Source organism: Alosa sapidissima, chromosome 6 (genome assembly GCF_018492685.1).
Source record: "Alosa sapidissima isolate fAloSap1 chromosome 6, fAloSap1.pri, whole genome shotgun sequence".
NCBI lineage: Eukaryota > Metazoa > Chordata > Actinopteri > Clupeiformes > Clupeidae > Alosa > Alosa sapidissima.
Window position 1 is genome coordinate 31,286,294 of NC_055962.1, and position 12,699 is coordinate 31,298,992.

At 41.0% G+C, this 12,699-nt stretch overlaps 1 protein-coding gene across 2 annotated transcripts in view; it reads right to left on the reverse strand.

Moving 5' to 3' along the window:
* aldh6a1 (aldehyde dehydrogenase 6 family, member A1) overlaps nucleotides 1-6,528 on the reverse strand; it is a 34,711-nt gene extending 28,183 nt beyond the window's left edge. For both annotated transcript variants that reach the window (XR_006032278.1, XM_042094756.1), the window contains exons 1-5: nucleotides 6,340-6,528; nucleotides 5,960-6,001; nucleotides 5,491-5,565; nucleotides 4,222-4,383; nucleotides 230-308 (exon numbers count right to left, since the gene is read on the reverse strand). Coding sequence is in view for 1 of the 2 variants with exons in the window: in XM_042094756.1 (XP_041950690.1) it covers nucleotides 230-308; nucleotides 4,222-4,383; nucleotides 5,491-5,565; nucleotides 5,960-6,001; nucleotides 6,340-6,378 (397 nt within the window). In the remaining variant the exon portion in view is untranslated. The remainder of the gene's footprint in view (nucleotides 1-229; nucleotides 309-4,221; nucleotides 4,384-5,490; nucleotides 5,566-5,959; nucleotides 6,002-6,339) is intronic.
* Nucleotides 6,529-12,699: the final 6,171 nt, after the last annotated feature.

The following is a 12,699-nucleotide window of genomic DNA, read 5'->3' on the forward strand; positions in this document are numbered from 1 at the left end:
AGTAGAGAAAGAGAGAATTAATACATAACACGAATATCTAAATTACTGATTAATTTCACATCATATATTACTGAGTGAATATCTAAACTCTAATCTAACTGAGCAAGTGAGTGAGTGAGTGAATGAGTGAATGAGTGAATGAGTGAATGAGTGAATGAGTGAATGAGTGAATGAATGAACGAACGAACTAGTGAGTGAAGGCACAAAGGAGTGGGTGAGCGAGACTCACGCAGGCCTCTGAAGACGTCTCCCTCGGCATCAGCCAGAGTCTTGCCCTGCTCCAGTGTAATGGACTTGGCCAACTCTTTCTACAGGACAAGAAAAACACACACACACACACACACACATCAGATTAATCTCTAACACGGAGACACACACACACACACACACACACGCACATCAGATTAATCTCTAACACTAACATGGAGACACACACACACACAGACGAACAAACAATGTCACATACACACATTGTACGAGTACTGGAAGAGCAACGGGGAAAATAGATATTGATTAGCCTCACTTAGGCTGAATACAGCGTTAGGAAGTTTTATTAGAATTATAATATAACAATATAAAATTATTAACGCATTCAAAATAAATGCATGTTGGACACTTAGTATTAAACCACGATGACCGTCACTTATTTGTGATAGGGACATACACAAACCACGATGACAGTCACTTATGTGACACACACACACAGACGTGTGAAAGACACCGACTGTAGTTTGCTTTGATCCTGTAACTGGTGTGTACACGATAAACAAAACTATCTGGTGGTCATCAAAAAGAGACCTCACAAACGCTACTTGGACTAATGGCATGAGGTGTCAAATGTCAACGCCCTGATCTAGTATAAGTATATATACTCTTTTGATCCCGTGAGGGAAATTTGGTCTCATTTAACCCAATCCGTGAATTAGTGAAACAAACTCAGCACACAGTGAACACAGTGAGGTGAAGCACACACTAATCCCGGTGCAGTGAGCTGCCTGCAACAACAGCGGCGCTCAGGGAGCAGTGAGGGGTTAGGTGCCTTGCTCAAGGGCACTTCAGCCGTGCCTACTGGTCGGGGTTCGAACCGGCAACCCTCCGGTTGCAAGTCCGAAGCACTAACCACTATTAGATATATGACTCTATAGATAGTAATGACAATAATGGATTTTTATCCCAAAACACTTTGCTGTTCATCTCTCCCAAACTACTAACAAACAGAGTTCCAGTTGTGTAAAATGCTGTATTATAAATGAAGGGTACTTTGTGGTGACCTAGTGAAGTGCCTGATTAAAAAGTAAAAACTTGGCAAAGTTAGAAAATCCTCCTCATAAGAGGCATGTCTCTCACTAATCAGTTACCCATAAGTAGTCCTCCTAGCTGGACAGCAGACAACTGTAACTTGTACCACAGTGGAAGGGTTGGGTTTTCGTACTTTGGTCCTCGGCCCAGAGTTGAGATTCCACTCCATTCAGCAGTTCTGTTACATAACAGCGTTTTCCCAGCCCTTTTCCCCCAGTTACTCAGTTGCCTTCGAACCTCCCTATACCCTTCACTAGTTATGCAAAGACCAATGGATGCCCACACAGGTGTGCACTGGGCTGAGCTAGTACTAGATATGCACCGATTCATTCATTGGCCATCGAATTTAGCAAAGCAATTCCATTTCTCCACCGATATTAACAACCAATTCAATCTCATTATCTCATCTTGACAGACACAGTTTTTAAGCGGATGGTGGGGTTTGACCCTGGCAGCTCAAAGGTGACACAGGGTGTGACACAGGATTAGGGCTGCAGCTATCGATTCTTTTTGTAATCGATTAATCTAGCACTTTATCGATTGATTAATCGATTAATCAGATATTTATTTATTTTTGCATTTTTAAACAACCAATACAAATAATGCATAACGAAAATTATGTGGCAGTAAAATGATCAAGCAATTGGCACAGAGGTATTTATTCTAACTCCAACATTTGGCTCCAAAACTAAGCCCATTTATTGCAATTTAGTGTTTATAAGTGCCAGTCCCAACAATTAAATAGTGTTAAAAATGCTCTCTGTAAAATTGCAGCCTCTTGTGCATGACTGAGCTGGGCGAACAAAGCTGTCCATACCATGTTGTGAAGTGCTGAGAGGGAGAAGAGGGAAAGCAATTTAATGTATTAATATGCACAACAAGTTTCATGCTGTAATCTTGCCCTGACATCAAAGTAAATATCTGTTTTATGTAGATTTCTACACCTGCAGCATTTACCATTAGGCTACTAACAAATAATTTTACTATTAGGCTACTAAAAAATAATTTCTGGGGTGAGCCTATTTGCTATGGTAACTTAGAGAGAGAGAGAGAGAGAGTGAGAGAGTGAGAGAGTGAGAGAGTGAGAGAGTGAGAGAGTGAGAGAGTGAGAGAGTGAGTGAGTGAGTGAGTGAGTGAGTGAGTGAGTGAGTGTGTACGCGTGCGGGGGAGTGAGCGAGACAAGATGTGTGTATGTGAAGGGGTTCTTTTTTAGGCATAGGCCTACTCTTGCAATTGAACGTGAATAAGTTTACTACTTAAAAAAATCAAAGCTAAACATCAGATCACGACATCGCTACAAATACAGTATGCGATTAAAATCAGCGAACACCAATGTATAGGCTACGTAGATAGATAGATAGATAGATAGATAGATACTTTATTGATCCTTTATCGATTGTTTCAGCGACGCTTGGTGAAACAGCATGGAGTGGATGTATTCGGTTCAGATGCTTGTTCTCTTCCTTTTTGAGTATGTAATGATCCCAAAACTTTAGACATTCTCTGCCATTTATGGATATCTTGACTCCGCCATCGCGCCAACTAAATTCAGAAGGTATCATGCGCTAGTGGTGTGCTTCCTGAACAACGGTCCGTGTGGAACAATCAGATCCCTGCGCATATAGTGCGCGTCATAGGAATTTATTGAGACTTCGAGGCAGAGTTTTTGCCTGAAGCAATTTTTGTAATCGAGTAACTCGAAGAATCGTTTCAGCCATACACAGGATGGTGATTGCCACTTGTACCAAACCTGACCCTTTACTGTGTAGGGAGAGGTTTGCTTCGGGAGGCTTTTTACAGCTATAATGGCAACGGTACTCTCCATAACATGCAGGTTTTCATGAAACCTTCTGTACGACAGACTTACAAGCCTTTAGGTTCTACAGTCTAGGAGTATGGGCCATTTGAATAAATGTAGGCCTACATCATGACAAAGCCAAGGCATCATACAGAGTTTGTGCACAGCCTACACAAGACTAGTTCCGGTGAGAGATGACCGCATTCGATAAACAATTAATTTTCTTGAGCAGCGGCAACAATAAATAAAACTGAATTGCAATCGACATGGTGGTGGTGGCAGAGTTTGACGCTGGTGTGCGGTGTTGTGTTGAAAACAACGGAATCTAATCGACTCGATAGTCGAAAGCTCATGTGAGGAGACCTATGTGTGCCACCTGACCGTCACCACTATACACTGCGGCTGCCTTCTCTAAAACACCAACAGCGGAGCGTCTGCTTTCAGACTCTAGACTGAAGCTCAGCTCAACAGCGCTTTCCTTTCCAAGTCTTCCCCTTAGTCAGCCGTTTGCTTGTGTTGTATCTCAAATGCTGGTGGACATTCAAGAGGGTCATTTTTTTAAAAATAACTGAATGGCAACACACATACTTTGCCATTGTATTTTATATTTGGTGTACAGCTGGCACCAAAAGCTGCATTTAGACACTATGCATACATAAATCAGAGAAAACACGCTGGATCCGGAAGAGGAGGGAGTAATAATAATAGTAAGGTGGAGGAGAAAAGTTATAATAAAATGTAAAGAAAATAAATACAGAAATAATTAAAGGTACGGTAAGCGATGCTAAGCGATTCCTAACACGAAATACTTTTTGTAATATTCAGTCAATATCTCCTCACAAGTCTCTTTGCACAGCCCTGGCTCCATGAACAGGAAGCAGACACAGTGGGGGCTCCTGTCCCCCAAAACAATAACAAAACACAGGAGTTTTACAGGGAGCACTGAAGGGTGGGAGGAGCTACCGCTTAACCACTTTGGTGTGATTTGTTTGGCCTTTGGTTCAAATATAATGCAAGTGGCTTTGGACAAAAGTATCTGCTAAGAAATGTAAACATTAAGACAAACAAACGCAACATCATTCAGCATCAGTTACCCTTTAATGAATAATCAAACATATCCTTACGATGTTATCCTTGATGAGTTGCTGGTAGCGGAGGAAGATCTGCTGTCGGCTGAGGATGGACGTGTCGGACCAAGCGGAGTAGGCCTTGGAGCAGGAGTTCACAGCTGCCAACATCTCCTCCTGAGTGGCCTTGGGGACACGGCCAATCACCTCGTTGGTCGCCTGGACAGGAAGTTAAGCAAGTAGTCACTCATAACACATTCCTGTGTAAGTTAGGGAAATGCTTACAGAAGCAGAGTCCGAAATTTACCCCCTGCTTGATCAGGCCCTGCATTTCAGTTGATCAGTGACACGTCTTTTCTGGGTTCCTTTCAGAGAAGCACCCTTTCAACTACATAAACAAAAGTGCGTTCCTAAGGCATTTCCGGTGACACAGGAAAACAACATTGAGCTAATGGTAACTGGGGGATAAAAATAATTTAATATTTTTTTTCCATTTTCATTACAACTTATCTGCAATGACTTTGAACGCTGAAACTGTAAACCCTCAAGGACATTGTTCCCAACCTTGGGCTCAGGACCCATGTGGGGTCGCCTGAAATCCAAATGGGGTCAGCTGAGATATCTTACAATTGATTCATTACATAAAATTATACATAAACTAAATAAAAAAATAAATAAAAAAACATGATATCCAAGTTAAGTAACAGATCCTTCATTACAATCTAGCCAAGTAAAAATAAACTCTGACAGCCCACATGAGATGTTTGATTGATAGAATTATGCTTGATCAATGTTCAAAACAAAGTAGCTAAACAACCAGAAGTGCAAGGACATTGTAAATCATAGTATAGCTCTCGTCTGGATGTTGCAGCAGAGATGAGTTGCGCTCTCTCGCGCTACACATAAATGATTGGGGTCGCCAACATTTTGTGACATCAAAATAGGGTCACCTGCCAAAAAAGGTTGGGAACTCCCTCTAGGAACAGATTGAAAGGGCCTATAAAAAAATCTCCATACTGGTGCCATCGGACGCCTGGCAAGGGCAATTTCACAGATGAGGTGGTTTGTTAACAGATATGACCACATGCATCTAATCCAGATCACCGCTGTCAGTGCTACCAAATAAGAACAACACTAAGTATTATTCATCAAGTTTGGGTCTGGAAAAGCACCTAAAGTGAACAGACCACATAACAGAGCTAGGACAAACTCTGTCAAAGATCAATATTCAGAGAATGCTGGCATCAGATTAGTTTCATTCATACTCTCCCAGCTTGCACACGGCAAATAATGTATTTTCAGTGTGTGGTGGTGGACGACACTTACAGGGTTGTGAATGTCTATCCATTCTGAAGTCTGGGACTCAACAAACTTCCCGTCGATAAAAAGCTTTGTAGTAGGCTGCGTGGGGAAAAACACAGAAAGCCTTCAGAAGACTTCAGTCTCATTGTTTGCATTGTTTGCATTCAGTCTTCAGTTTGACATCAGTCTCATTTAACCCAATGTTATTCACCTCCCTTCCGTGACCTTCTCAAAGTCAGTTACATCGCTTTATTGTGTGGTAGTGTTTGCATGCATAGAATGGTACAACTGGAGTCAAATCTGATACTTCAGTAGACTGGTAGCTTTGGGCCTTAACTTGTGAGTGAGCGAGTGTGTGAGCGAGTATTTGTGATAGGTCACGGAGTGGATAGGTCACGGAGTTTATACTCTTACGAGGTCTCTTGTAAGGGGCATATAATAGCCTCGTTGTCGTACAGTGACATATTAGCTTCTTTAATCGTGAGGGTCTTACCACTGATGACGAATAGGACATGCGACACACATGGACGGGAATCTGCAAAACGGAGAAGCAAAGTCATCAATGGTAGTGAATGCATCTTACAAAGATATGGTTAGCTAAGTACTTGAGAGAGGGAGAGTAACGTCAGGAAGGATGCTACTTTGCGACAAAAACGCTGATTTCTCCATAACAGAACATCCCAGCCAGTCTTTTGCCAGTATTTGAAACTTGTCCAGAAAAGTGGCATGTTATGCAAGAGTTGTAGGAGTGGGATAAGTTCCCTAACATTAGCCAAGGCGTATTACTCATGGCTAGCTGAAGCAGTCTGCAAGCTGCACATGTAACTTGATGATTTGTATATCTGCACTTCACGAGAACTGCATTGACGTTACCTTTTTCCTCCATAGTGTTCTTGCGATTGCCCCAGCCATGCTTGTTTAGGCTTGATATCTGCACGGTGTGTATCGTCCTGGCCTTGCCCGTACAACAACCCACAAAGAACCTGCTGCACACGAAGTTACCCTTGCTAGCGCCAGGTCTTATGGAATGAAATACATCTATCTGATCTACAACAAAAGACCGTGACTTCATAGAACACTTGCGTAGGTGCTATGGTTTATCAATCAGTGGGCTTTTGCAGGAACTGGGAAGGCGGGACTAAATACCAACCAATGAATAGGGTATATTGTACACCTCCCTACAAATTGAGCTTACGATAGGCTTCTCGAAAGCACCACGCTCCAATCCGTTGTGGTCTTCACACCAAGGCCACGCCCCTTGTTTTCAGAGCCATTAAAGAGGTTTCAAATTCAAACAAGTTAACGTGTTATAAAACTGTTGGAATAATCTTAATTTATCATGTCACATAATGTATGCATTGGTAATATACACAGTGTTTCATTAATTCTGCCCTACAAAGGCTTAGAGCAGTATCTGCACTTTAAAAAAAATAAATAAATAATTAAATAAAAAATGCACAGATAAGAAGTAGGCCTACATGATCTGCTCTTCAATCTGTTAAAATGTAATATGGCTACCTAATACATTTCTTAGCTAAATTTACATTTTTAGTTTGCAGTTTGTATAGAAAAGTAAAGTGACAGAGTGCAGTATCTGCCCTTAGGCCTACTGCCTTGATTTCACTTGCCATTGCTGCATTCTGCCTTCGTTTCACTTGCCCTTACTCTAATAGGCTGTGTGTGTGTGTGTGTGTGTGTGTGTGTGCGCGCACAGGGACACACAAAAAAAGGCCCTGGAGTTTCTTCTAAAAAGGCACATACCATTCGCACTCACACACACATTAGGTGTCTATCATGATACAGTCTCACAATATTAAATGCCAGTGAAAGTATCATATTCAAAATAGTCAGTCAGATTTTACAAAAAGTAATTAACATATACTTTGACAAATATAAGCAGCAGTGTGCACAGGTGTCAAAGGTTAGGTTTTGGTGTGCAGCAATGCAATATTGCTTGACATGAAAGTCTACAAGAATACCGATTGATTTTGTTCCATTTTTACATAAATGTTTATAAATGACAGAGTTGTGCCATTGTTAAGGCATCAAGCAGCATATCTTCACTAAAAATGTAGAAAGTACCTCCTCAATTAATATAAAAACTGAGTGATTATGATCACTTGCTACACTCACTGCAAAATGTTATTGTATGGCCATGTAAGTATAAGCAGTAATGCAAAGGCAAAGTGCAGTATAGCCTATAAAACTGCCAACATTTGCCTAAATGTCAAAAAACAAAATGTTTAATATTCACCTCACTTTGATCTATCTAATTACACTCCTTGTTGTTGAATATAATTTGATGCTTATACTTGGTGTAAGAAAAACACAAAAAGCTGTTTTTCTCAGTTTGGCTTTTTTGCAGATACTGCTCTTTGGCTTTGTAGGGCAGAATTGTTTAACCTTAATTTAGGCTATAATTTAAGGGGAGACAGAAAACAATTATAGCCTAATTCGGGGGAAAGGGGGGGGGGGTTGGCACTGATCTGGCCCACTGATCCATGGCATTTAAGGTGCGAGGTTCACACCATGCCAAACCCACCAGCATGCACAAAGCAGAAAGCAGCAGGGACAATGAGGAAGCATGCATGCTGCATACGAGCATAACATGCATAGAATAGATAAGGACATCATCACACATTTTTTAAGTCCAATGCACAATAGCGACAAAATTAATTTTATGAGAAGAAACTGAGGCTGTTGCTTATTTTACAACACTGAAAAATAATTGCTGGTGGTCATACACATTACTGTGATGATGTCCAAAAAATGGTGTCCAAAAAGATAGGCCTAGAGAAAGCTTGTTTCCAGTATGAATTTCTTCTCATAATTTTTAGTCATTTTCAAAGCAAATAGCCCATGCAGATGATCTCATAGAGAGAGAACACCCGCAGGAATCACTGCATACTGCAATGAGATGCATCAACACAACAGCCTCATGGGCTTTCAGCTGCAGGGAGGTGAGATGGCAAAGTGTAGACAACAGATTACCTAAAAATGACCTATTTTCATCAGACCCTTAGTGATAATTACATAGATAGATAGATAGATAGATAGATAATTATTTCTGACCATTCTGTCTTTGGCCTCTGAGTGGTTTGATGATGAAGGGCCAGGAGGCGTTTACAGTGGCCTGACGATGATACTGAGGGAGAATAGTAGTTTAGTGACAAATAAAAAGGATGAGTCATACTACTGCTGCAATTAGTGCTCTTGCCAGTGCCTTGTGCAAGAGCCCCCAGAGCTTTACCGCTGTTGCTGCTGCTGCAGGACCCTGGTGGGACAGCGGAATATGCATCTGTAGCACGGTGGAGCTCCATATATCTCCCTCCCTTTGTTAACACTTGGAGCCCCTTTTTCACCTCCAGGATCAGCAGTACAATCACGGATCCTCGAGGCCTTAACATGGCGGAGCAGTGGTAGCTCTGCCCACTAATTATCAGTTGACCACTGCCTATCACTTAATAAAACCTTTAACATTTCCATGGCAATGGTGATCTCTACCAATCTCTCTCTGCTTTTACACATTAGGATTTTGGGTAGTGTAATACTTTTGCGTGAAATCCCGAATAAAACACATTTCTCAAAACAAAGTTTATTCCCCATTAACTTTTGCCGTCTATAGCATAACTAATAGCTTAATCATGCCATAGCTGGTTTTGAGTATACCGTGGACAGTTACGATTTTATGGTTTATAATCCAGTTCTCAATGGAGGAAATGAATGGAATTCTTAGTTCTGGAATCAGAGGTGGGCAGAGGGGTTCATCGGACCACTCACAATGTTTAATATGGGAAACGTCTATTAAAAATTCACAAAATGATGTCCTGGGTGAAGCTTCTGTGTTAGTGTAAATGATGAGGGTGTGTACATTAAAGGTGCTCTAAGCGATGCCACACGTTTTTAGGCTAAAACATTTTTTGTCACTTACAGCAAACATCACCTCAACATCTGCTAGCTGCCTTTGTCCTGAATACACTGTAAAAAAATGTGATCTCTGTGGACAGCCCATGCTCCAAAAATGGCAACAAAAACAACCTGGGCAAACCTAGCCCATAAAAATGTAACTGTTCCAGCAAATCACAGACGAGATGCGCGTTTGGGAGAGTTTCAATTGCACGGGAGGGGTGGGGTAGCGAGCTAGCTCTCTGTTTTGTTTGAATGCCAACTGAAGTGACGTTACCCAGCATCGCTTAGAGCAGCTTTAATGCAGACTTTATAGAAACATGTTGAAGTAGTTTAATACCATTGTGAATTTTGTCTCTCAATGCTTTCATTCGAAATACATTGGTATCATTGTTACATTGAGTGAAGACATTCAGTTGCTCAGGTTCTTTTGAGATCAGTTGGTCACAGCTATGACTGATCGCAGTGGAGCTTGGGCAGTCTCTGGACTAGGTTTTCTCTGATCTGCGGAGCTTGAGCAGTATCTGGACTAGGTTTTCTCTGATCTCTGGACTAGGTTTTCTCTGATCTCAGTGGAGCCTGGGCAGTCTCTGGACTAGGTTTTCTCTGATCTCAGTGGAGCCTGGGTGTCTGGACTAGGTTTTCTGAGGCAGCAGCTGTCTGAAGAAGGTGTGCTGAGCTGTCAGTTTGAGCCTTTGGTGCCATGGTTACTCAGGGCATTTCCATCAGTGTATGTGTGAAGCCAAGACTGATAGGACAGTGGAGAGTGTGACAGGAAGCGAGCTGGAGATGAGGTGGGGTTGGGAAATGACTTGGGTCGGACTCAAGTCCAAATCCCAGGTCATTTTTCATTGATAAATTTTATTCAACTATAATTTATTCTTGGAAGTTAATTGAGGGAAGTTCTCATTTTCAGTGAAGCAAAGACTACAATATAAAAACACAACAAGAAAAGAAATTGCACACAATAGTTGTAGTGATGTAAATAAACCAAAACAAAATAAGCAATAAAAGACATATCATTTTATTTAATTAAAAGAAAAACAGGTTCAAATTCACATGGGTTTGTAATCACAGATTTGAATCTCTATGAAAAAATCAGAAAGTGATTTATGACCTGAAAATGACCTATTACCGTCTGTGGCCTATTTTTGCCCTTTTACATGCATGTGTCACTTAATATTCATTTCTATACAAACCAAGACAGCAGGTAAAGAAAGGCAAGCACCCACCCCAAATTATATGAGTGAGTGGGCAGAAATAGGGCACACATCAGCCCAGTGCCACACTCCAAGTATGGTAAACAAAATCAGGAATTTTAGGCAATAAATGCAACAGGTGTTTGAGCCAAACCAGATGATGTCCAAATCTAAACACTTCTCGCTATTAAAAAATGTAAATGTAATCAAATTATATTATAAAGTATTAACAAACATCTCTGTTTTTCAAATTTATGAATAAAAGGGCCAGAAATTGGTCCTTTTACGAAAGAGAGTTTATTTTCACAGTGCGTTGAAGATTATTTTAGGTAGTAGGAGCATTAGCAAAAGGCTGACTTTCCCAGCTCTGAATAATAGGGGGCAGCCGTGGCCTACTGGTTAGCGCTTCGGACTTGTAACCGGAGGCATGCCGGTTTGAACCCCAACCAGTAGGAACGGCTGAAGTACCCTTGAGCAATGCACCTAACCCCTCACTGCTCCCCGAGCGCCGCTGTAGCAGGCAGCTCACTGCGTCGGGATTAGTGTGTACTTCACCTCGCTGTGTGCTGAGTGTGTTTAACTAATTCACGGATTGGGATAAATGCAGAGACCAAATTTCCCTCACAGGATCAAAAGAGTATATATACTTATACTTAATTGTGAGGAATTTAATTTAATGTTGAAACCAAAGCAAAATGTGTAAACAAAAGTGTAACCAAGACTATTAATATAAGGTTTTAGATCTCAGTAAAGATGGATCCTCAAACTGAAAACACAGGCACTCAGCAGACTCTGCCATGTTGGTGTTCAGTCCACCAGGGGTCAAATAATGATCATAGATCACCAACAGTAATTACAATTAGGTTATTAAACTTCATACTTAAAGACTTCAATATATACTTTACTTTTCCAGACTTTTAAACTTAGCAGCTTTAAACATTAGGATGACTGTTATTTTCTTGCTGTAAGTCACTTTGGATAAAAGTGTCTGCCAAATGAATGAATAAATGTAAGGGTAAATGTTTTGAAGGGGCTACATCCATTTCTGTCTGTGCAGTGTCTAAAAAAACGCAGACTTTGGCTCTTAGCTTGGCAGGCACGCTGGTGCCCATGGTCTGGTCATCTGACAGGAAAAGGGGACTAAAGGAGAGTCGAAGAGAGAGAGAGAAGGGAGGAGCGTGACGGAGATGGCCCCTTAGATGTCACACTGTAGGAGACACATACATTTCTATGGAGGATTCCTAAAGGCTATGTCGAGCATGCCTTTTTAATCGTTTTTATCCAGCCACAGTGAGACAAAGAGCCAAAGACAACAGCAGGCAATGTCACCTGAACCAACATATGCAATACTCTCAAATGTTAAATGGACATTTCTCTCATATGGTTATATTTATTCTCTATGTATTATTCACTTTTATCTCTTCTCTAACAACACATGTTTATTGCACTGGAATTGGAGAGATACGAAAGTTTCATAAATCACAAGTGAGTGAACCCTGTCATAAGATGATTTCTACACTCAGATCTATGCTGGTTTCCACGCTAATAAATGAGGGCCTATAGTGTTTTCATTGACATGCCCTGGGTGTGCAAGGTTCATTTGACAACTCGTAAACTTGTGCTCATGGGGGAATAATGATCATTGCGTGTAAGCTAGCAAAAGAGACTGGTAGCCTCGACACAAATACACTGGAGCCCCTGTAGCTTGTTGAAAGGGGATGTTGCAAAAACTGCTAGCATTATGGACAAAACCACACATCTGCTGCATGAGCTAGCCTACTAGTCAGACAACAGAGTCTTTTCACCTGGAGGCTGCTTCAACTTTGCTGTAATAAAGACTGTTATAGAAAGTCATTCCTGTGCACTGACTTTACAATTAGGCCTATTCCCCTTTGTGCAGAGAGGAGAATCACTCTGAGAGACAATGCTTACATTGAATTGCAAAGAATATCCTGAATTCTATTTATTTATTTTTAGGTTATTTTACCTTTGTTTATAAGTGATAGCCTACATGTTAAATGATTGCTGCTGTAACACCATCACCCACACACAAATTCTCACATCCAAAAGAGAAATATTTAATTCTACAATCACTAACACGTCTAGAATACAGTTTTTACAGATATTA